Raw genomic sequence first — 24,745 nt, forward strand, 5'->3', positions numbered from 1 at the left:
TCCAGCCTTCAACCTTCTGGAGTCTCTCTGGTTCCCTCCTTGAGTCCTCTCTGCTCTTTCCAGCCTTGTCCTGCCGGGACACGGGCGTTCGCCAAAGAAGGAAGCACGTAGAGGAGCCAAATCAAGAACTCTCGAGGGTGGGGAGTGGGGAAGAGGAGGGAGGGCTGGGCTTGCTCAAGCTGGAGGACCCCAAAGCAAACCCACACTGCCGCAGCCCTCCTCCCTTCCTGAGCCATCCCCTCTCCAAATCAGGAAGAACGACCAAAGGAAAAGAGGTTTTTAATAAGAGATCCCCTGGGAAGGAGGTGGGTAGGAGGGAGGGTGGGGGTAGCAGGGAGGAGGAACTGGGGACGGCTAGCTTTTCTCTCCTCGCAACTTGATCACAGAAGATTCGATCTCTCACATTTCGACCAGACAGGGACTAGGCTCACCCCCAATCTAGAGGGAGGAGAGCGAGAAAGAGGGACGGTCTCGCTAGGTGATTCTCCAAGCCTTTGACACACATTGCTTCCTTCCAGGGTTTTCCCCTTTCCTTCCACGTCTCTGATGGGTTTTTCTTGTCTCCACTAGGGGGCGCCCTCGGTACGGTAGGAACTTCGCAGGCCTCGAGAAGGGCGTGCACAGTCGCTGGGACAGACAGACAGTGTCCGCTGGGGTTGCAAATCCATGTTCGGAGGGAATTCTCAGGCCTTCAAGATCTTTGTGAGGAGTGGAGCGAGGTATACAACACTCTGGGATCCTGTTGGTCAATAAAGGGGTGTGTCCGGACGGGATGGGACGGGGGTGGGGTGGGGGGCTGAGGGATTAGCCTCCCTGAGTTCATATCAGCCTCCAGTACAGGAGAAGTCAGGGGTTCTTAGAATTTATAACAGGAGTAAGGGCAGAGCTGACTTAGAAGTCCAGCAGGAACCCCATGGAGAATGGGCTGGCCTTTTTGTTTGAACAAAAAAGAAAGGTCTGGCTGCTTTGGGGAATAGGGCTTATTTTTGACACAGGCTCTTGTACTGGCTTCATGCCGGTCTGGAACTCATGATGATCCTCCTGCCTCTGCTTCCGAAGTGCAGAGACCCCCTATGTGAACTATGCTGTTTGTTTTGATGCAGGGTCTCCCTTTGTAGCGCACACAGAGTGCTGGAATTACAGTGCACAGCAGTGTGCTCATCTGAGAGCCGGCTCCTTTTTGCCAATCTCTGATGGGCTCTCAAAACTCTAAGCCCTGAGCAGGAGAGATGCCGTCAAATTTGATGGCTAGAAGTTGATCCCTTGAGTCCATACGGTAGGAAAGAACCAGTTCCCATAATTGTCCTCCAGTCTCCATCATGTACACACATGTAGTGCGCACACGCGCACGCGCGCGCACACACACACACACACACACACACACACACACAAATAAATAAATAATTAATTTAAAAAGTCAAAATAAAACCTTGGGACCTGGTCTCCCAAATCAGAAAGGGCACAACTGCAGTTCTACTCTCAGAGGGGAGGTGGGTGCGGCCCCAGGAAGCCTGGAGATTCTTTCCTATGGGGGTTAAAGACTTCTTTCTCTTCAGAAATTCCCAAGCGCTGTCTGGGAAAAGAGCTGGGTTAGTGGAAGAAGGAAAATGAGCTCCTAAGCAGAGGTGAGGGTGGGCAGGGGTGAGGGTGGGAAGAGGTGAGGGTGGGAAGAGATGAGGGTGGGCAGGGGTGAGGGTGGGCAGAAAGAGGGGTGGGCAGAAGTGACAGTTGTCAGAGGTCAGGGGTGGAAGCGGAAACTGTGGGAAGGAAGGAGGCATGCTGGGATTGACGCCCTAACCTTAGGGTGAGGCGAAGCTTCTGTTCCTTCCCCCAGCCCTGCCCTGGGAGCTCCCAGATATCAGTGCCTCCCTCGGAAGGCCCTGGGTGGGTTAGACGTCTGGGGTCCTTCAGCTTACGGAGGAGCTGGGTGCCTCGGCTTGTGAAGCCTTCATGGCCACCCGATTCCCCAGAAAGGAAGGTAGCTTTGGGCAGGAAGCAGTTGTAAGGCTACAGGAGATGGCTCCTGGAGAGCAGTCCTCCAGCCCTTACAGCATCCCTGCGTTGTGTTCCCCTCGGGCTAGAAGAAAGACCTGAGGCAGCAGATACCAGAGCAGAGGGGACGAGGGGACGGGCTAGTATGTCATTCACAGACCCCTCTCCTCTCTCCACCTGACCTAGCATGGCCCAGCCTATCACTCCCCACCTTGGGAAGTCTGGAATTCTATGCCTTGAAGACCATCTGAAGGCTGTGTGGCCTCACCAGGTGCCCGGGCTTCCTGCTGGCTTTACCCTCTTCCTTCCTCTGATTTCTGACTGCTCTTCTCCCCAGAACCATATTTGGACTTTTAGAACACTGTGGACCTTAAGACAGCAACACCAGCGTCCAGCATTCTCCAGGAGTTCTCTGGTCTTAATTCCATGGTCTTAATATGACAGTCGCCCCAGATCTTTTATCCCCAGACTCCCCTACAAAGTATTCAACCAAACATGGGTCTAAAATATTATGAGGGGAAAAAAAATGTGTGTATCTCTTAAAAAATTATTTATTTTATTTTATTTATTTATATATTTTTTTGGTTTTTTTAGAGACTGTGTCTGCACTAAACATCCTTTGTTCCTTGTTTTCCTCCATAAACAGTAACGGTTACCTCCACGGCACTTGCAGGCAGGCGGGATTGGTCGTTTCCAAGAAGATCTGCACCGGCTGTACCCGAATAGCACATCATTTTGATATGAAGGGTTTCAGCCCCTGAAGATTTTGATACCCACAGAGTTGCTGGAAGCAGTTCTCCTGGATACTAAGGGGTGCTCGTCTCATATTTGAATCATCCCGACCCTTACTGAGCAGACAGCCCCCAGAGTAACGCTGACTCAGAGAGAAGGAATTCGAGTCACCGGGGATATTTAAAATATTCTAGTAGCCACGTAGTTTAACAGAAAGAAAAAACATTAAGACAAGTGAGATGAACCTTAATAATATTTAATCCAATGATGTAAATTATTTTCATATGTAATCAATATAAAATGATTAGTGCTAAATTTGCTTTTTTTTTTTTTCGTTTTCCTCCTTTAAACTGTCGTTGGAATTTAGTTTTGCCTTCACAGCACCTCTGTTTGGTCAGTTGTGTGCTCGTGACTCATACTTACAAGTGGGTAAGATACTGAACAGCCGCTGGGTGTGGTGGTGCTGGTGCGGGCCTTTGATCCCAGCACTGGGGAGGCAGAGGAGGCTCCTCTAGGAGTTTGAGGTCAGCCAGCTCTACGGAGACAATTCAAGGACTGCCAGGGCTACATGGTGGGACTTCATCTCAAAAATAAAACAAAATACTATTACTAAAACCCCCAAGATATTGCACAGTGGGGCTCAAAAGATGGCTGGCAGCAGGTAGAGGCAGTCGGCCCTGAGTTCAATCCCTGGAGCCGATGTTTTTGTAAAAATTTTTAACTTCAATCCAGGGTTTCTACCCTGGTCATTAGTCTCCGGATAATGACACACAACTTTTATTATTTACAATAAGCCTTAAACAGCACAGGAGCTGGGCAGATATCTACCCTCTATGCTATTAAAATCTACTACCCTATTAATAACCCTGAGTTATTACTTACTGTGTTTCATCTGGGCTGCTCATAACTCCAACTGGGCAGCCCTCAGGGTCACGTTTTCATGGCGCACCTAGCCCATGGTGGCTTCTCCTTTCTCCTCACCTTCTTCTCCAGTTCCTGGTTCTCCCTCAACAAACCCCTACCCCCAGCCCGAAAACCATAAAAGCCACCTATATCTCTCCTGCCCAGCTATTGGCTGTCAGCATCTTTATTTACCAATCAAAACAACTTGGTTACAAGGGCACATAGTGTCACTTGGGTCTATGTACAGACTCTTGTATTTCTGGGGCAACCAGGTCTTGGGGGCCACACTTTGCATTACAATACACCGCAAAAGACCAGTCCTCTGCACCTGTAAAGGGTGGAGGGAGAGAACTGACTACAGGAAGCTGTTCTCTAATCTTTGCCCACATGCTGTGACGTGTGCACACATAGGCACATGCATTTCATATGCAAGGTAATAATAAAATTTAAAAAGGATATTGAATAATATGTAGAGCCTGTTTGGGTCCAACAAGTCCAGGTACTAAAAGCCCATTTTTAAAATTGTGGGAGGAGCTGGAGAGATGGGTCAGTGATAAAGAGCATTGTCTGTTCTTCTAGAGTATCTGAGTTCGATTCCCTTTACTACCAGGGCAGCTCACAACCATCTGTCACTCCAGCTCCAGGGAATCCAATGCCTCTGGGCTCCAAAGATACCTGTACTCTGTGTATGTGTGTGTGTGTGTGTGTGTGTGTACATGTGAAAGAACCTAGTGGGGAAACCCCCACCCAACTCCCGATTCAGCGTGCACCCAAGAATCACGAATAGAACACAACACCTTGATGTAACAACACGAGGTATTTTAATGGCGGAGCTCCGGGTCGAAACGTATCTCACACAGGAGACAGTGGATTCGACCACGAGGCTTGGAAGCTAGGGGTTTTTATAGAAAAGGAGTGGGGCTGGGGGAGGAATTGGCGCGGTTTCACATGATTGGTCCATTTAAACATCAGCAGCCTGAGGTCAGAGGGGTGGGAGATAGGGAAGCGATGGGCCTGCCCGGGCATGTCCTGGTCTGTTCTGCTATGTTCTCAGCCCCAGGTTTCAAAGCTCACAAACAACTCTTTGGGCTATTTGACATACATTACATGAATCACAGGTCTCAAGTTTTATTTCCTTTCATTCCCCTCTTCTTCTGTTTAGACTAATTCTAATCATAGAATTTTAGAGATTGGTGTCCCCTAACTCTTCATCTACCTGAACTATAGGTTGATATTGCCTTTGAAGAACCATGAGTTTTACTGTATCAATTCTACTCTGGATAAAAGCCATTCTTCTATTTATTATACAGGGGCCGAAAACTAAAGCTAAGCATATCATAAGGATTGGTCTAGCTACAGCGGAAATCAAAGAAGTTATCCAAGATGGTCGTGATTCAAACCACGACTCAAACCACCCCCGTTGAGCATCCCGTTCCCGTTTCCTTCGCTTTAATCTTTCTCTCAGTTTCTGCATAGAGTCTCTAACTATTCCTGTATGATCTGCATAGAAGCAGCACTCTTCTTTAAGGGCAGCACACAGTCCTCCTTCCTTTAGGAACAACAAATCAAGACCTCTCCTGTTCTGCAAAACTACCTCAGACAGGGAGGTCAAAGATTTTTTTAAAGCGTCAATGGACTTTTCTATTGCCGCTAGGTCTTCATTGACAGCATCCCTCAAAGACTGAATTCCCTGTCTTCCTTCTATCAAAGCTGACACTCCTGTCCCCACTCCTACTGCCATACCTATTCTCAAGAATGCAGCCAGGGTTAAAGTAATTGGTTCTCTTTTCGACCGCCGGCCAGCATAGCTTTCTTCTAAACTGGATGCAGGGTGATAATATACGCGGGGTAACAGCTGGATCATGACACAAAAATCATGAGATGAATTAAAAACCTTAGTTGATACACAGGGAGTAAGTCCTGTATTGCAAGCCCACCATCCAACCGGGGAAGGTACAAGATAGTAATTAGCTTCCGTTTTGGACACGGACTGAATTTGTCCGCATAGGTGTTTGTGAGTGGAAGGTGGGGTGCCTATACAGAGACCTGGACTCCTCGCAGATACTTCAGTCAGGGTCAGTTTTTGTCCTGTTCCCCAAGAGCAGGAAGTATGGCTGCTGGTTCTGTTGAAATCTCCATTGAAAGCAATTCCTTCATAATAAGGCGGACCCGAGGTCAGGCATAGCCAGCAGTCCTCAGTAGCCCTTGGATCAGTTCTATTAAGGGCATAAAAGGCTCCTCTCACTAGGTTAAACATCTTCTGTCTTATTGAAGGAATCTCAGGGGTAATAATTAGAGGTACCTGAGGAGTGGGAGGTTGGGTGGTAGCAGCCATACTAAGAGGGTCCGCAATCACCGGAGTAGGCTGAGGAATAGTATGGGTGAGGGGTGTGGACTTGGTTGGGGGGCCTAAAGGATTGTAGGGGGTCTCTACTTTTAGTCTGATGGTGAACAATAATCCCTCATCATATCTTTCCTTGTAAATCCTAAGACCCCAGGTATACCCTTTTGTCCATCCCAGAGCTCTTTTTCCTGGTTCAGTAAAGGTGACACGGAGCGGATGGCACCAGTCAGTACACTCGTCTAGGTCGAATTTTCCAGGTACATAAGACGCTAGGGAATAGTTGGCTGTTACTCTAATATAGTCCCAGCTTGAGGAGGGCTTCCAGTGGGCTGTACCTGAAGTCTCGCAACCCCAGCTCTTGCAATAGAAGTCAGCCTTACCTCCACATGTTGGATTAAGGGATTGACTTCGGTGGGGCCCGGGACAGACATAGAAGGGATGGGTTCGAAGCATACTTCTATCCCTTTGGTTAGAGCAACCACCCCATGGGTCTCTCGAATGTTTTTCTACGTACGGAGGGGGTGTTAAAGGTGCCCTCTGAATGTCAGAGTACCCCTCCAAGTCCCATCCAGGAGGGGCTCCTATAGCCAACTTACAGATGTCAGGGAAAAGATCAGGCCACCAAGTCCACAGAGGGTGTACCTCGGCGATTGTCTACACAGCCCTACCCCCCTCATTGAGTACCTCCCACGTTTGTTGAACAGGACTGTGGGGGTTGAAGTCCTTTGGGATCGCTCTTACGAAGCAGGCGCAACTTAAAAGGGTTAGTAGTCTTCTCCAAAGTCCACTCATCATGGCTGACTCCAGGGGGTGCTCTCTTGACGTGGGATGCGTGGACCCAAGTGGGGATTCCTTCCACTTTGACCGCGGTGGGCGTTGTCAGTAGCACCAAGTAGGGTCCCTTCCACCTCGGTTCTAGGTTTCCCGCTCGGTGTCTCCTCACCAGGACTGCGTCTCCTACTTCAAACTGGTGCGGCACCTGTGTGTCACCAGCAACATAGGTTTCTTTTAGCTGTTCCCAGACCTCTTTTCTTACTATTTCGAGAGCTTTTAATCGAGCCAAAAGACTAGAAGAAGGAGAGAAAGACACATCCGGGTGATTCTTATCCCCTACAGTCATAAAAATGGGTGGGGGTGCCCCATACATTAATTTAAATGGAGTTAGGCCAAGGGGTCCAGGTGTATTCTGAACCCTGAACAAGGCATAAGGGAGAACGGCTGTCCAATCGCTTCCACCGGATTCTAAGGCTATTTTAGTCAGAGTCTCCTTTAGCGTCCTGTTCATCCTCTCTACCTGTCCTGAACTCTGGGGTCTGTATGCACAATGTAATTTCCAATTTGTCCCCAGTTGCCTGGCCAATCCCTGACTTACCTGGGAGACAAAGGCAGGTCCGTTGTCTGACCCCATTACCTTAGGTATCCCAAAGCGGGGAAGGATTTCTTCAAGTATCTTCTTGACCACTACATTAGCTGTTTCTTTCTTGGTGGGGAACGCTTCGACCCATCCTGAGAAGGTGTCTATAAAAACTAGGAGATATTTATTTCCATACCTAGCCGGTTTCACCTCAGTGAAGTCAGTTTCCCAGTAGGCTCCAGGCCTGTCTCCTCGCAGTCGTTTTCCTTCCTGGAGCCTGCTAGACCCAGCATTGGTAAGTGCACAAGCACGGCAGTTTTTTACTATCTCCTGCACAATTCTCTTTAATCCAGGAATGTAATAGGGGGACTTACTAACCAATTTTAGTATTTTTTTAGTTCCTAAATGAGTCAGATGGTGTATGTTAGCTAAGTAATCTTGCCCCTCTTCTTCTGTGAGGGTTCTTTTATTAATTTCCTCAGCAGTGGGCTGTTGGGTTCTCACCACCAGAGTCATTGGCCCTTGGGCTGCTTTTTTAGCTTCTTGGTCTGCCATTTGATTTCCTTTTTCAACGGGCCCAGTTTCCTTCTGGTGTCCTGGGCAATGGATAATTGCCACCCTACGGGGCAGATGAACAGCTTCTAATAAGCTGAGAATTTCTTCTTTATTTTTGATATCTTTGCCGGCAGACGTCAGCAGTCCACGGTGTCGGTATATTGCTCCGTGAACATGAGCCGTGGCAAAAGCGTACCGGCTGTCAGTATAGACATTAAGAGTCCTTCCTTCTGCCAGCCTTAAGGCTTGAATTAGTGCGATTAGTTCTGCTTTTTGAGCTGATGTACCCTCTGGCAGGCTGCTGGCCCATATGACAGACTTTCTATCTACTACTGCTGCCCCAGCCCTCCGCTTACCTTCTACCACAAAGCTGCTTCCGTCTGTGAACCAAGTCATCGCCCCTGGCCAAGGTTGGTCTGTGAGGTCTGGCCGGATTCCAGTCTCTTCTGCCAGTATCTCTTTACACTTATGTGCAGGGGCCTCGTCAGCCTCAGGTAGTAAGGAGGCAGGGTTGAGAATGGCTGGGGGTGCGAAACTTACTCGCTCTGTCAGCAATAGGCTCTGGTAATGCGTCATTCGGGCGTTGGTCAACCAGCGGTCCGGTGGTTGCCTGACGATGCTCTCAAGAGAGTGTGGGGCCACTATGGTAACATTCTGGCCCATAGTCAGTTTGTCAGCATCTCTTACTAGCACAGCCGTGGCTGCTATCGCTCGCAGGCAGGAGGGCCATCCACTGGCCACAGAGTCCAGTTTCTTTGATAAGTAGGCTACCGGGCGCTTCCATGGTCCCAAAACCTGGGTAAGAACTCCCCTTGCCACTCCATTTCTTTCATCAATGTATAGGGTGAAAGGTTTGTTTAAATCTGGCAGGGCCAATGCCGGAGCCTGCAGCAGTGCCTTTTTGAGAGTTTCAAAGGCTAGCTGATGTTTCCTGGTCCAGGTGAATTCCCCTTTCTCTTTGGTTAGTGGATACAAGGGAGCTGCCAGTGAGGCAAATCCGGGAATCTAGAGTCTGCAAAACCCGGCAGTCCCCAGGAACTCTCTTACCTGGCGAGCAGTAGTAGGGGCCGGGATCTGCATAACAGCTTGTTTTCTGGCTTCTGTGAGCCACCGTTGTCCATCTCTCAGGACATATCCTAGGTAGGTCACTTCTATCTGGCATAACTGAGCCTTTTTAGCAGAGGCCCGATACCCCAGCTTACCTAACTCGCCCAGGAGGTTATGGGTCCCAATTTCACAGTCCTCGCGTGTTTCTGCAGCTAGGAGCAGGTCATCTACGTATTGCAAAAGAGTCACCTGTGGGTTATTGGCTCGGAAAAGAGCAAGATCTCGGTGTAGGGCTTCATCAAACAAAGTGGGCGAGTTCTTGAATCCCTGAGGCAGCCTCGTCCATGTGAGCTGTCCGGCTTGTCCACTCTCGGAGTCTCGCCATTCGAAAGCGAACAAGGGCTGGCTGTTGGGGTGTAACCTCAAACAGAAAAAAGCGTCTTTGAGATCCAGGACTGTGTACCATGTCCGACCAGGTGGCAAGGTGCTGAGGAGGTTATAAGGATTTGGCACCGTGGGGTGTATGTCCTGAACTCTCTTATTGACTTCTCTAAGGTCCTGGACTGGACGGTAGTCACTGGTCCCTGGTTTTTTTACTGGAAGTAGAGGAGTGTTCCAAGGGGATTTGCATGGAACCAAAATCCCTTGTTGGAGCAGTTTGTTGATTTGGGGGCGTATACCCTCTCGAGCTTCTCTGCTCATGGGATATTGTCGGACCCCTATAGGGGTGGCCCCAGACTTAAGTTCAATCACCACGGGGGGGACCAGTTTTGCCATCCCCACTCCTCCCGTCTCTGCCCATGCCTGAGGGTATCGATTCAACCAGTCCTGTAATCCCTCATGGGGCTTTACTTTATTTTGGTAAAGTCGATATTTCTCTCCTAGTTGTAAAGACAGCTCTAGAGTCTGGGGCACTTTTATTCCCCAGAAAACCTCCGGTCGATGAGAGGTGAAAGTTATTTGTGCTTTTAACTTGGTTAGTAAGTCTCTCCCCAATAAAGGCATAGGACACTCTGGAATGACTAGAAATGAATGAGTTACTCGATTTCGCCCTATGTCTACTACTCGGGATGTGGTCCATGGATACAACTTTTGTCCCGTGGCCCCAATCACCAAGGTTTTTTCATTTTTTTTCACTTTTCCTAGAGGTGTTTTGAGTACTGAAAATTCGGCTCCCGTGTCAACTAGAAAGTCCACAGGGGTCCCCTCCACTTTTAAGGTTACCCTAGGCTCGGGGAGGGGGTCCGAGCCCCGTTCCCCCTAGTCTTCATCTTCTCCAAGAGAAAGTACCTTTACCTCTTGTTTTTTTTTCGGACAGTCGCTCTTCCAGTGGCCCATTTCCTTGCAATATGCGCATTGGTTCCTCTCCAGGCGCTGCCTGCCTTCTCGGGGTCTCCTTGGTCCCTGCTGTCTTTTGTCTCCCAGGTACCCTGACTGTCTACCTTTTCTTCCGTTATCTCTTTCTCCTACTGCGGCCAGGATCCTAGTCAAAACCTTTTCTTGCCTCCTGTCTCTCCTATCCTCATCCTCTCTTTTTTCTCTTTTCTCTCTCTCTAACTTTTCATCTTTTGTTTCTCTCCTATGATACACTTTCTCTGCCTCTCTAACTACATCTCTTATGGTGTAATCCTGCAAGCCCTCAATTCGCTGTAACTTCTTCCTAATGTCAGGAGCCGACTGGCCAATGAAGGCCATAATTACTGAGGCCCTTTGACCCTCAGACGTGGGGTCGAATGGGGTATATCTCCTATAAGCCTCCATGAGCCTTTCGAGGAAGACTGAGGGGGGCTCAGTTGCTCCCTGCATAACCTCTCTTACCTTGGCCAGATTTGTGGGCTGCCGGGCAGCACCTCTGAGACCCGCCACTAGGACCCGGCGATAATTGGACAGTCGTTCCCTACCTGGTGCCGTATTATAATCCCATCGGGGCCGGGTTAGCGGGAATCCTTCATCTATTTCAGCTGGAGTTTGGACAGGGCGCCCAGCCTCGTCTCGGACGTTTTTCCGAGCCTCAAGGAGAATTCTCTCCCTCTCCTCGGTTGTGAATAGAGTCTGCAGAAGCTGCTGGCAGTCATCCCAGGTCGGCTGGTGTGAATACATTAATGATTCAACCAACCCAGTGAGTCCTGCAGGGTTCTCTGAAAAAGGGGGGTGATTAGCTTTCCAGTTATAGAGGTCAGAAGAGGAAAAAGGCCAATACTGTAGGGGCTGTAGACTGTTCGGATCGGCAGGGGGAGCCCCAATAGCCCTGAGGGGGAGCGCCACGGTTGAATCCGCAGGCCCCTCAGGGGTGACTCCTCGCCGGCTCCTTGTTCCTGTGGAGGGACCCCCTCCTCCGGCCGGGGCCTGAGGCAGGGGTCCGGAGGGAGCTGAAGGTTGGGGCTGGGAAGCATATGGTGGGGGTTGAGGGGTGTCGGGCCATTCAGGGGGTTCTTCAATCTCTGGATAGATCTTGGGGGGTTTCGTCACTGGTGTGCTGCGGTCATCATCTCCCCCGAGCGGTGGTTTCGGTTTCTCTTTCTCACCATTTTCTCGGATGGCTAGAATCTTGGTGCCAGGGCGGAGAGGCGGGAGGAATGGGCGAACCCACGGGGGTGGGTAGCGTGCCAAGTCCTCCCATACCGTGATGTACGGTTGCTGCTCTGGATACGATCCTGGCCCCTCCTGAAAAACAATGGCCTTCACAGCCCTTATGGTGGGTAAGTAAAAAGTTCCTTCTGCTGGCCAACCTACTCCAAAAACAGGCCATTCTGAGGAACAGAAAGTCATCCATGGCTTTTTTTTCACTGTTACTGACAAATTTCGTCCTCTAGCCCTAACGTCCGTCCAATGGTCCTTAGTCAAAGATAAAGGAGTAGACACGGTCTGTCCCATAGTGAAGAATAAGAATAAACACAACACAATGACAGAGACGGAAAACACTAAGACATCCAAACACACTCGTCCGCGTCTGGACTTATACAACCAGCCAAACGCTACCTCTGACGGAGTGGGATTCCGCGTCCACTCCTCTGGCAGGAAGAGCACTCACTCTTCTTCACTCTGCCAGGCAACAGCCAGGTCCTCCTGACTGTTCCGTACCCTGGGCACTCCAGGGTCTCCCTCGGAACGTCTTCCAAGGGTGCAGCCCGTGGGGAAATAGACCGTCGTCTTCCCACAGCCACTAGGGTCCTTACGGTCCTCAGTGGCAGCTGCCAGAATACAGAAAACCAGAACTGGTAACACAGGTGGGACTCAAACCCACAATCTCAGAATTGAAAAACCAAGACACAAGTTCAGCGGTTTCACACTTACACACTTAGACAACAGACAACATACAAGACTCACACAAACAAACGTACCTCCAAGGGGTCCTTCGGGGTTCTTGGGTGTCACGCAGATCTCGCTGGGGCCTCCAAATGAAAGAACCTAGTGGGGAAACCCCCACCCAACTCCCGATTCAGCGTGCACCCAAGAATCACGAATAGAACACAACACCTTGATGTAACAACACGAGGTATTTTAATGGCGGAGCTCCGGGTCGAAACGTATCTCACACAGGAGACAGTGGATTCGACCACGAGGCTTGGAAGCTAGGGGTTTTTATAGAAAAGGAGTGGGGCTGGGGGAGGAATTGGCGCGGTTTCACATGATTGGTCCATTTAAACATCAGCAGCCTGAGGTCAGAGGGGTGGGAGATAGGGAAGCGATGGGCCTGCCCGGGCATGTCCTGGTCTGTTCTGCTATGTTCTCAGCCCCAGGTTTCAAAGCTCACAAACAACTCTTTGGGCTATTTGACATACATTACATGAATCACAGGTCTCAAGTTTTATTTCCTTTCACATGCAGACATACACAAATGCATAATTAAAACTAATAATAAAATATTTGTTATAAATAATAATAACAATTTATAATAATAATAATAAATTTTAAAATTATTGTTAGGCTGTGCATATGGTACATACCTTTGATCTGAGCACTCAGGAGGCAGAGACAGGCAGATCTCTGTGACTTCTAGGCCAACCTGGTCTAAATAGCAAGTCCCAGCTGGCCAAGGCTACATAGTGTGACCCTACCTCAATGAAATAAAACAAAGTAAAATAAATTGTTAGGGGACTAGAGAGCTGGTTAAGCAATTAAGAGCACTCTGGTTGTTTTCCAGAGAACCTGGGCTCCACTCTCAGCATCCACACGGTGGCTCACACCTATTTGTAACTCCTGTTCCAGAGAATTCAGGATCCTCTTCTGGCTTCCGTGAACACTGCAAAAAATAGCAAAAACATACTACACAGGCAAAAACTCATACACATAAAATACTTTTGTTAAAAACAAAAACAAAAAACAAGTGGGCTGGTGAGATGGTTCGGTGGGCAGAGGTGTTTGAGGCCAAGCCTGATGACCTGCCTGCATCTCCAGGACCCACAGGGCAGAGGAAGACAACCAGTTCCTGCCAGTTGTCCTCCGACCTCCGCATCATCCTCTGTGCTGTGCATTTTCCCGTCTCACAAATAAATAGAATTAAAATTTTTTGTTAAGGGCTGGAGAGATGGCTCAGTGATTAAAAGCACTGGATGCTCTTCCAGAGGTCCTGAGTTCAAATCCCCTGCACCCACATGGCAGCTCACAACAATTTATAATGGGATCTGATGCCTTCTTCTGATGTATAAGAATACATACAGAGCATTTCTGTACATAAAATACACAAATAATTAAAAAAAATGTTGTAGAGCCAGGCAGTAGTGGTGCATGCCTTTAATCCCAACACTTGGGAGGCAGAGGCAGACAGATCACTATGAGTTCGAGGCCAGCCTGGTCTACAGAGTGAGTTCTAGGACAGCCAGGGCTACCCAGAGAAACCCTGTCTGGAAAAAACGAACAAATGTTACTGGGGATATATCTTACTGGTATAGTATTTGCCTGAACTTAATCCACAATGCACACAGTAATAGAAGAAAAATGACCCCCATGGAACAGTATTCTGAACATGATATGAGTTTGTGTGTGTCCGGTGCAACACCATAAATTAATTCATTAAAAAACCGAATTAGGGCTGGTGAGATGGCTCAGTGGGTAAGAGCACCTGACTGCTCTTCCAAAGGTCCAGAGTTCAAATCCCAGCAACCACATGGTGGCTCACAACCATCCGCAACAAGATCTGACTCCCTCTTCTGGAGTGTCTGAAGACAGCTACAGTGTACTTACATATATTAATAAAATAAATCTTTAAAAAAAAAAACCGAATTAATTTAAAAAAAAAAAAAAAACAACAGGTTCGTATATCATATGTGTACCTGCTGGTCAAGGAGACCAGAAGGTGTGAAAAGTATGGACAGATGTGAATTGCCATGAGGGGGCTGGAGACCAAACCTGGGTCCTCTTGTAAAAGCAACAAGTACGCCTAACTGCTGAGCCATCTCTCCAGCCTCTGCCCACTCCAAAAATTATTTAGAAAAAAAAAAAAAAATTGACTCCACATCGTGCGACCTTAGAATGTGTGTCCCTTAGCTACTCTGTGGTCTTAACTATGTAACCTATTAAATGGGTCAGAAATCTCTCAGAGTATTTGAGAGAATAATACCAACCAAGTGCTTGACGCACAGTGTGCGCTCAACAAAGGTTAACTCTCTTCAACGCTGCGCGATGGTAATCTTGGTCCCAAAGAACTGTTTGGTGAAAGACTAGGAGAAGAGGCTCTTTGTCTTCCAGCAGAGTGAAACAAGAGCAGGCTGGAGAGTGAGTGCGTTTTGTATGAGGAGCTGGGTTGGGATAAAGATGGCTGCGGGTGCCCAGAAGGCTAAGACAGAGGTTGCCGCCTTGGACTTTGGAACAGAAAGAGAGAAGCATAAGGCCGATGATTCACTGCTGGAATGAGGCTTCTAGGGTTTATAAAAAAAAAGAAAGAAAGAAAAGAAGTGAAATGAAGAGAAAAAAAAGAAAAGAAAAGAAAGAAAGAAATGAAAAGAAAAAAGAAAAAAAAAAAAAAAAAAAGATGTAGAAGGCTGAAAACTCCAGCGATCCCTTCAGGAGGTGGTGTTCACTCCGCAGCGAGCTGCGCGGCTGAGCAGGTTTGCTGAGTGCTCGGAGAAAGAAGTTGGTTGGGACAAAGGTTCTGAAGTGGGTACAGCCAAAACGCCCCAGTGAGTTCCATCTTTTCCTCCGCATTACTCAGCCAAAGAGTAAGCTGAGAATTGCATTTTGAGGCCACAGCGCCCTCTGCTGGACTGAGGTCCTAGAGGGCCCCAGCTAGAGTGAAGGACCGTGCTGGGTGATATGGGAGACTATGCACATGTCATCTTTTAATAAAAGTGTGTTAAGTAGGGGAAGAGGGGAGGGGATAGGGGGTTTTCGGAGGGGAAATTAGGAAAGGGGATAACATTTGAAATGTAAATAAAGAAAATATCTAATAAAAAAAGATAAAAGTGTGTTAAGTAATAGCGGGGTGTGGTGATGCACGCCAGTAAGTCCTCGTATTTGGGAGACAGAGGCATGAGGCTACATTGGGAGTGAGACCTCAACACACACACACACACACACACACACACACTGAGCAACCCGGGGCTGGAGAGATGACTTAGGGTTTAAGAGCACTGACTGTTCTTCCAGAGGACCTGGGTTCAATTCCCAGAAACCACATGGTGGCTCACAACTGTCTAACTCCAAAATCTGACATCCTCACACAGATATACAGGGAAGAAAAATACATAAAATAAAAGTAAATAGATTATTAAAAAATTAGAAACATGTGATATTTGTTCAGCAAATGGTTACTTTTTTAACTATTCACAGTTGGTGTCCATAAATGTTGCTGTATAACATGCACTTTCCTTCATAGCTCTTGGAGTTCTAGGGCTGTAGATTAAAAACAGTTAGCAGTTGAAGCTGGAACCTGCAGAACAACGTGACCAGATACTATCTGCTATTTTACATCCCAGGAAACTGAGGTATTTAGGTCACCTGCCTAAAGTCACACAACTAGAAGAGCCAGAATAATCGGAGCTTTGAAAACCTAAAGGTGCTGGAGAGATGGCTCAGTGGATAAGAGCACTGACTGCTCCTCCAGAGGTCCTGAGTTCAATTCCCAGCAACCACATGGTGGCTCACAACCATCTGTAATGAGATCTGATGCCCTCTTCTGGTGTGTCTGAAGAGAACAACAGTGTGCTCATACATACACATAAAATAAATAAATAATTCTTTAAGAAAAAGAAGAAGTTGGGTAGTGGTGGCGCACGCCTTTGATCCCAGCACTTGGGAGGCAGAGGCAGGTGGATTTCTGAGTTTGAGGCCAGCCTGGTCTACAGAATGAGTTCCAGGACAGCCATGGCTACACAGAGAAACCCTGTCTCGAAAAACCAAAAAAGAAGGAGGAGGAGGAGGAGGAGGAGGAGGAGGAGAAGGAGAAGAAGAAGAAGGAAGCCTAAAGGTCCGAGTTTGCACCCTGGATCTCAAGGCAAATGAGGAGAAGGCACTCCTGAACCTGACCTCCACACATGTGTGCTGTGGTGTGTGGGTGCCTGCATGCAAACCCATGCATCCTACTTGCATGTGGCATGGTAATAAATAAAACTTCTAAAAATTCAGTGAGTAAAGGGACCTGCTGCTAAACCTAAGGAGCCTCATATTCAGATGTTGGAAGGAATTCTCAAAACAGCTGTGAGGACTACCTCCTGCAGGTTGTCCTCTGACTGCCACACATGTGCCTATCTACACACACTGTGTATGTATACATACATACATATATGTGTGCACACACACACACACACGTTGGAGATTGGTTCTAATGCTTTGATTCTATCAGAAATCTGCATGTCCTGATGCTGAAGGTCTCTGTCTCCAATTGGTTTTTGATTAATCAATAAAGATGCCAACAGCTAATGGCTGGGCACTGGGCAGGACACTTAGAGTTTCAAGGGTAGGATGCAGAAAGGAACAGAGGAGAGTCAGGAGAATCGCCGTGCCTCAAGGAAGAAGGATCGGATGCAGGAGTGGCCTGAGATAAAGCCAACCAGACGAGTGAGAATTCGGGGTGGTCACTTCCTCGGTTGGGCCATAGCCAGGGAAGGTTTGGGAGTGCTCAGCCTTCAAGGCAGCCAAGGCATTTTTAAAATAAGCTAATGTGTATGTGTCTTTCACTCAAGGGTCCAAAGATAGTTCCTGAATGGATGCTTCGGATTCGCCAGGAGCCGAAGCAGTGTAGCCAAAACTCACGGCTACATATACAAAATACCACTCTCTTTTATCTGAGGTTAAGTGGATGCTGTTGTTCATGAATATAAACTTTTTACTTCTGGTTCTGAGTTTCCTTTTTTCTTTTCTTTTTTTTTCTTTCTTTTTTTTTTTTTTTTTTTTTTTTTTGAGACGGGGTTTCTCTGTGTAGGCCTGGCTGTCCTAGAACTCACTCTGTAGACAGGCCTGGTTCTGATTTTCAAACCATTGGGGTGTTTGTTTGATTGTTTTTGTTTTGTTTTGGATTTATTCATTTATTTTATGTATATCAGTACACTGTAGCTGTACAGATGGTTGTGAGCCACCATGTGGTTGCTGGGATTTGAACTCAGGACCTTTAGAAGACTAGTCAGTGTTCTTCATTGCTAAGCCATCTCTCCAGTCTTAGAAGGCTCAGGGACATGGCGGCAGATAAAGCACAAATGAAGGAAGATGAATGAAGAGAATGAAGATGAATGCCGTCTTTGGGGGAATAGCATGGTCTTGGCATTTTTTTTTTTTTTTTTTTTTTGGTTTTTACGAGACAGGGTTTCTCTGTATAGCCCTGGCTGTCCTGGAGCTCACTTTGTAGACCAGGCTGGCCTCGAACTCAGAAATCCGCCTGCCTCTGCCTCCCGAGTGCTGGGATTAAAGGCGTGCGCCACCACGCCCGGCGGTCTTGGCATTTTTGAACTCAAAGAATTACAATTAGAAGTGTGGCTTGAGCCTGGCGTGGTGGCGCATGCCTTTAGTCCCAGAACTCGGGAGGCAGGGGCAGGCAGATTTCTGAGTTTGAGGCCAGCCTGGTCTACAAAGTGAGTGCCAGGACAGCCAGGGCTACACAGAGAAACCCTGTCTGGAAAAAACCAAAAAAAAAAAAAAAAAAAAAGAAGTGTGGCTTGGGGGGCTAGTCCTAAACAACACAGAGGAATGGATCTCTGTGAGTTCAAGATCAGCCTGGTCTGTACCAGCAAGGTCTAGGGCAGCCAGGGTTATACAGGAAGACCCTGTCTCAAAATAAACAAACAAATAAATAACTTGGTCTACCATTAACTAAAGGAAATAGAAGCTCCCCTCTCCTCATCCTATCCAGCTGATGAATACTCTGCCCCCAGTGTTAACCCGCGTGGAAGCTAAGACTGGCCTCTGGTTCTAGCCCGTGCCTGCCCCACCCCTGTGGAACTTCCCTGCCCCAGAACTAGAATGAATTATCTTACATCCAGTGTATGGGGAAAATTGGGGCTCAGTAGTTCTTGCAGCTTTTGTGGTCTAACCAGACTTTGAGCAGTGCTGGCTAAGACCCCTCTGCCAGGGTCACAAATTCAAGGTCATCACAAGCTGGCCTCTAACTCTGCCTCACCTCCAGGGTGCTGGGATTACAGGTTTGCATTTCTAATTAGTTTATGTGATGTTGGGGGAGAACCTCAGGGCCTAGAGTGTGATTGGCAAGAACTCTACCGACCGAGCTATAACCCTAGCCTTAAAACCATATCTAAAGAATTATGTTTATATAGGTTCATAGGTCTGTATGAATGTATGCCATATGTATGAAGGCATGGAATCCAGAAAAAAGATTGTGACCCCTGGAGCTGGAGTTACTGGCGGTTGTGAGCCATCAGACGTAGGTGCTGGGAATCACAGTCCTGACCTCGGGAAGAGGAACAAGCCCACTTAAGTACTAAGCCATAGCTCCAAACCCTGGAAACCCAGTGAGGGGTCCTTGAAAATGCTGGCACCAGCAGAAAAACAAACCATGAGGCAAGAGGAATCCAGCTCAGCAAGATTTAGTTAGCCAGGCTGGTGAGATGGCTCAGTGGGTAAGAGCACCCAACTGCTCTTCCAAAGGTCCAGAGTTCAAATCCCAGCAACCACATGGTGGCTCACAACCATCTGTAACGAGATCTGGTGCCCTCTTCTGGAGTGTCTGAAGACAGCTACAGTGTACTTACATATAATAAATAAATAAATCTAAAAAAAAAAAAAAAAAGATTTAGTTAGCCAGGCTAGTTCAAATTTCTGAGTCTGACACCGGGCCATTTGTGTATATATATATATATATAAAATATGATATATTTACATATATAAAATATCTAATATTTATATTATATAATAAATATATACCATATAATAATATATTATTAATTCAGACACACCAGAAGAGTGCATCGGATCTCATTACAGATGGTTGTGAGCTACCATGTGGTTGCTGGGAATTGAATTCAGGACCTCTGGAAGAGCAGTCAGTGCTCTTAACTCCCTGAGCCATCTCTCCAGCCTTCTTTTAAAGATATCTAAGTACAGTATAATTTTGGAAAAAGTTTCCTGGTAACAATTATCTCAATGCTGGTGTACAATAAAACTTAAGGTATGACTACGTCGAAATTCTTGCAAAGTCCATGTGACATCTCCCCTAAGAGGGCTCAGGGGGAGGTTATTGAATGAAAAGCAACGTTCAAGATGAAGAAGGTCTAGGGAGGAAGAATTTGGGATAAACACAATAGTCTGGGGGATTTGGTTATGACTCATCTCTGTAGATAACAAAGAACACCAGGCTATTAAACAGCATCCACTCCCTGCCTTCTGGAAAACAAGCACAGACACCCCTTCTGTTGAAGAGACAAGCCTGCGTGCTCAACATTTCTGGTTTTCCTAGTGCTTATCCGTGGCCATGAGGACCTTATGTGCTCTACAAAATCTTATTTATTTGTCTATTTATTTTTCATCCATTCCATCCTTCTGTGAGGCAACATCTCACTCTGTACCCCTAGCTGATCTGGCATCACTGTGGACTAAGCTAGCATCCAACTCACAAGGATACCCCAGCATCTGTGCTGGGATTAAAGGTGGGCATCACCACATCCATCTCGGTAAAAAGAAACAAACAAACAAACACGCAAGGACAAAAACAAAACAAAACAAAAACAAAGAACACAGACGCAGGCGGCTTGACTGCTGGGGCACTTGCTAGCATGTTCTCTGACAGAAGAATTAGAGAATTCGCTATTTCACACCTCACCCTGGGCAGGAAAGGAGCTGCGAAGGTGACTGCACTGCCTCTGGCTGGCCAGTAGGAGGCAGCAGTAGGCCCCGGTAGGTCGAGTTTTGGGGTCAGGCCAGAACTTAACTCCTCCAAGTAGAACCCTTCTGGGTCCCCAGATCTGAAGCAGAATCTGGGGTGGACCTCTCCAACCTTCTCAGGCACCTTGTCAAAGCCTAGCTTCCCATCCGATATAGCATCTCCTGGCCCTGTTTCTTTACTCATGGTGTACCAGCCTTTGAAAGGTCCTCTCAAGATAGTATGCTGGCCGTTCACGGCACAAAAACATTAAATTAATAAAATAAAACAATAATTTTAAAAAAGGAGGCAGGATCTTAGTCTCACGATGACCATACTCCCTCAGGGTAGCCTGACACCCAGGGTTCTGGCCTTGAACTCGTGGCACAATCCTGCCCCAGCCTCCCAAGCTACTGGGATTACAGGCGTGCGCCACCACGCCCGGCCGAGTGATGCTTCACATAAAGTGCTCTTAAACTTTAGACAGGCGCCATGGCAGGAGCCAGTTATGTTGTCACATGCAGATTGATTCCAGAATTGAGTTCTGGGCTGACCATGGCCTACACAGGCAGATTGAACAGCGGGAAAATGCTTTCTTTGAAAGTCAGATGACCCCGAGAGTGGTGGTGCGCGCCTTTAATCCCAGCACTTGGGAGGCAGAGGCAGGCGGATTTCTGAGTTCGAGGACAGCCTGGTCTACAAAGTGAGTTCCAGGACAGCCAGGGCTACACAAAGAAACCAAAAACAAACAAACAAAAAAACTCTAGTTCGATCCCAGGAAGCCACATCCTGCGAGACCTACACACAACCTCGCATTCCCATCCTACCCCCACCCCACCTCTGCCGAGATTTTTCTCTGAGTTCAGAGGCCAGCCAGCTTAGAGTTCTAGGACAGCACTGCACTAGTAAGTGAAATTCAGTCTCAAAATAAATAAGAAAAAAGTTTTGGGGGCCAGAGAGATGGCTGGGTGGTTAATAGCACCACCTGCTGTTCTGAAGGTCCTGAGTTCAAATTCCACAACTACATAGTGGCTCACAACCATCTGTAATGAGATCTGGCGCCCTCTTCTGGTGTGTCTGAAGACAGTCTACTTACATTAAATAAGTAAATTTTTTTTTTGTCTTTTGTTTTTTGTTTTTCGAGACACGGTTGCTCTGTATAGAGGGCTATAAATTTACCAGGCTGGATAATTTTTTTTTTTTAAAGAAAAAAGCCTTGCTTTTTGTTTGTTTGTTTTTTCAACTGAAAAAGAGGCCAGATGTGGTGATGCATGCCTTTAATTTCAGCACTGAGGGGACCCAGGCAGGCAGATCGGATCTCTGTGAATTGAAGGTCAGCCTGATCTACAAAGCAAGTTCCAGGACAGCCAGGGCTATTTCACAGAGAAACCTGCGTGGCGTGGTGGCACATGCCTTTAATTCCAGCACTCAGGAGGCAGAGGCAGACAGATTTCTGAGTTCGAGGCTAGCCTGGTCTACAAAGTGAGTTCCAGGACAGCCAGGGATAAACAGAGAAACCCTGTCTCGAAAAACCAACCAAAAAAAAAAAAAGTTTAAGCAACAAAAAAATTAATCTCGGCTAGAGAGGTGGCTCAGCGGTTAAGAGCACTGACTGCTCTTCCAGAGGCCCTACATTTAATTCCCAGCAACCACATGGTGGCTCACAACCATCCGATGACCTCTTCAATTGTGTGTGAAGACAGCGACAGTGTACTCACATAAATAAAATAAATAAATGTAAAAAAAAAAATCTAAAAATATTTTAAGCCAGAATTTCACTGGGGGTCATGAGATGTTAGTGTTAGAGTTAGAATAAACTCTATTCCTCTGGAAGAGCAGCAAGTGATCTTACCTCCTAAGCCAACTCCCAGCCCTGAGTAGCCTTTCTTAGCTCCTTTCCTCAGACCCCAACATCTAATCTATTATACTCTTGACAATTTTTTTTTTTTTTTACTGGATCTTCAAGGTACCATGCTTGCTTTAAATCCTTTTTTTAAAATTCATTTTTTTTATTTTATTTATTTATTTTGGTTTTTTCAAGACAGGGTTTCTTCGTATAGCCCTGGCTGTCCTGGAACTCACTTTGTAGACCAGTCTGGCCTCGAACTCAGAAATCTGCCTGCCTCTGTCGCCCAAGTGCTGGGATTAAAGGCGTGCGCCATCACTGCCTGGCACTTTGAATCCTTTAATCCAAGCACTCAGAGGCAGAGGGTTCAATTCAAAGCCAGCCTAGTTTTCATAATGAGTTCTTGGACAGCCAGAGCTACACAGTAAGATCCTGTCTTGAAACAAACAATAAAACACACAGGAGGGAGAGAATACACATGAGGATTTCTGTGTGGTGGCTCCTTACATATATAAAGCGAGCATGGCCACTACTGAGCATGGCAGTCCTCCTGAAGGGCCAGACCACAGTGGCTCTGAGGCTGTCTCCTGCTGAGTCTCTGACTGGGAGCACTCTACCCCAGCTTGCACTCCCAGCTCTCAGTTCAAAATGGCACCTTCTATACAAATCTCACTGATCTGGCTGAATTTAAAGCAGGGTCATCTAGTTTCTCTTCATCACAAAGCCTGGTGTTAGTCTGTCTGCCTTGAAGAGTCCATTTCTTTTCAAAATGAGCTAAATCCAGTTCTTCTCTCTCTCTCTCTCTCTCTCTCTCTCTCTCTCTCTCTCTCTCTCTCTCTCTGTGTGTCTCTCTCTCTCTCTCCCCCTCTCTCTCCCTTTCTTTTTCTCTCTCCCTCTTTCTATCTGTTTTTTGTTTTTATTTTTCCAAGAATTTCTCTGTGTAGCCCTGACTGTCTATCAGGCTAATTTGTCTTACAATGAGTTGTGCTGCTGCTGCTGCTGGTGTGTATGTGTGTGCTTTGTTGTTGTTGTTGTTATTAGTAGTAGTAGTAGTGTGTTTTGAGATCAGAAGAGGGTGCTAGCTCTCTTAGAGCTGGAGTTGCAGGTGTCTATGAGGTGTCCACCTGCTTCTGACATCTGATTCCTGAGATTAAGGCTATGTGTATTACGCCTAGAAATGAAAAATAAAATACATTTTTTTCTTTATTTTTCCCCTTCTTTTTTTTTGGGGGGGGACCCACAGGGGAGGAAGGTTGACATGGAAGGACTGGGAGATGAGCAAGACCAGGGTGCATGATGCAAGATTCCCAAATAACTAATAAATAAATAAGATAGATAGATAGATAGATAGATAGATAGATAGATAGATAGATAAAAAATCTGGCTGGGCAGTGGTAGCATATCTTTGATCTCAGTACTCTGGAGGCAGATCTTTGAATTTGAGGCCAGCTTAATCTATAGAGGGAGTCCAGGACAGCCAGGGCTACACAGAGAAACCCTGACTTGAAAAACAAACAAACAAACAAACAAAGAAAAGAAGAAAAAAGAAACAGAAAAAAAAAGAAGAAAAACAAACAAACACAAAAGATTTAAGGTTCTTTTCATGTGTGGATGTCTGTCTGTGTAGATCTGTGTGTGCGCTTAAGTGCAGTTGTCTGTCGGCCAGCTGGACAGGACAACACACCCCTGAACAGACACGGAGCGTTTATTAGGTCCCAACCCGCTCTCTCATTTGATAAGTGAGAGCATTATGGGTAGTTCCGGGGCGTACTTTGGATGGGATTAGACTCTGATACAGTAAAACCGGGGCCGCGGGCTGGAGACATGGCTCAGTGGTTAAGAGCACTGACTACTCTCCCGAAGGTCCTGAGTTCAAATCCCAGAAACCACACAGTGGCTCACAACCACCCATAATGAGATCTGACGCCCTCTTCTGGAGTGTCTGAAGTCAGCTACAGTGTACTTATGTATAATAAATAAATAAATTAAAAAAAAAAAAAAAAACCAGGGCCGCTTGGGTTCTTCAAGGACGCTATTTATTCCCCCTACAAAGGGACTTTGGTGAGATTGTTAGACTACAGAAGGTTTACAGCTGAGAGGGGAAAGACATTAAGTAAACAGTTTTAGTTTAGGTTTTTTTTTTTAAACATGCAGATTTCTTTTTTCTTTTTCTTTTTTTTTTTATATATTTTTTTAAAGATTTATTTATTTATTATATGTAAGTATACTGTAGCTGTCCTCAGACATTCCAGAAGAGGGCGCCAGATCTCGTTGCGGATGGTTGTGAGCCACCATGTGGTTGCTGGGATTTGAACTCTGGACCTTTGGAAGAGCAGTCGGGTGCTCTTACCCACTGAGCCATCTCACCAGCCCCTCTTTTTCTTTTTTTTAAAAGATTTTATTTATTTATTATATGTAAGTACACTTTAGCTGTCTTCAGACATTCCAGAAGAGGGCGCCAGATCTCGTTACGGATGGTTGTGAGCCACCATGTGGTTGCTGGGATTTGAACTCCAGACCTTCGGAAGAGCAGTCGGGTGCTCTTACCCACTGAGCCATCTCACCAGCCCTAATTTTGTTTTTTGTTGTTTTTTTTGTTTGTTTTTTGTTTTTTAAAGATTTATTTATTGATTATATGTAAGTACACTGTAGCTGTCTTCAGACACTCCAGAAGAGGGAGCCAGATCTCGTTAGGGATGGTTGTGAGCCACCATGTGGTTGCTGGGATTT

At 46.8% G+C, this 24,745-nt stretch overlaps 1 protein-coding gene and 1 long non-coding RNA gene across 2 annotated transcripts; one reads left to right on the forward strand and one right to left on the reverse strand.

Moving 5' to 3' along the window:
- Positions 1-128: 128 nt before the first annotated feature.
- On the forward strand, positions 129-2,992 carry LOC110304231 (uncharacterized). The gene is made up of 4 exons (XR_015044840.1): positions 129-275; positions 571-719; positions 1,557-1,625; positions 2,639-2,992. It is a non-coding gene; the product is annotated as an uncharacterized LOC110304231 (long non-coding RNA).
- A 5,855-nt stretch (positions 2,993-8,847) lies between these two features.
- On the reverse strand, positions 8,848-11,945 carry LOC147001391 (uncharacterized). The gene is made up of 2 exons (XM_085829531.1): positions 10,829-11,945; positions 8,848-9,348 (listed from the first exon to the last, which is right to left on the reverse strand). Exons 1-2 carry the CDS (start codon positions 11,799-11,801, stop codon positions 9,173-9,175), a joined length of 1,149 nt encoding a protein of 382 aa, XP_085685657.1. The 5' UTR covers positions 11,802-11,945; the 3' UTR covers positions 8,848-9,172.
- Positions 11,946-24,745: the final 12,800 nt, after the last annotated feature.

This window comes from Mus caroli, unplaced genomic scaffold, assembly GCF_978045245.1.
Source record: "Mus caroli unplaced genomic scaffold, Mus_caroli_1 scaffold_13, whole genome shotgun sequence".
In the NCBI taxonomy this organism is placed as follows: domain Eukaryota; kingdom Metazoa; phylum Chordata; class Mammalia; order Rodentia; family Muridae; genus Mus; species Mus caroli.

What these genes read in the sequence shown, in the direction of transcription:
- LOC147001391 (XM_085829531.1), bottom strand. Translation starts at nt 11,801, where the DNA reads ATGGGACAGACCGTGTCTACTCCTTTATCTTTGACTAAGGACCATTGG. An exon ending in GGATTATAATACGGCACCAG is followed by an intron (nt 9,349 to 10,828) that starts GTAGGGAACGAC and finishes TTTCTGTTTGAG; the next exon opens with GTTACACCCCAACAGCCAGC.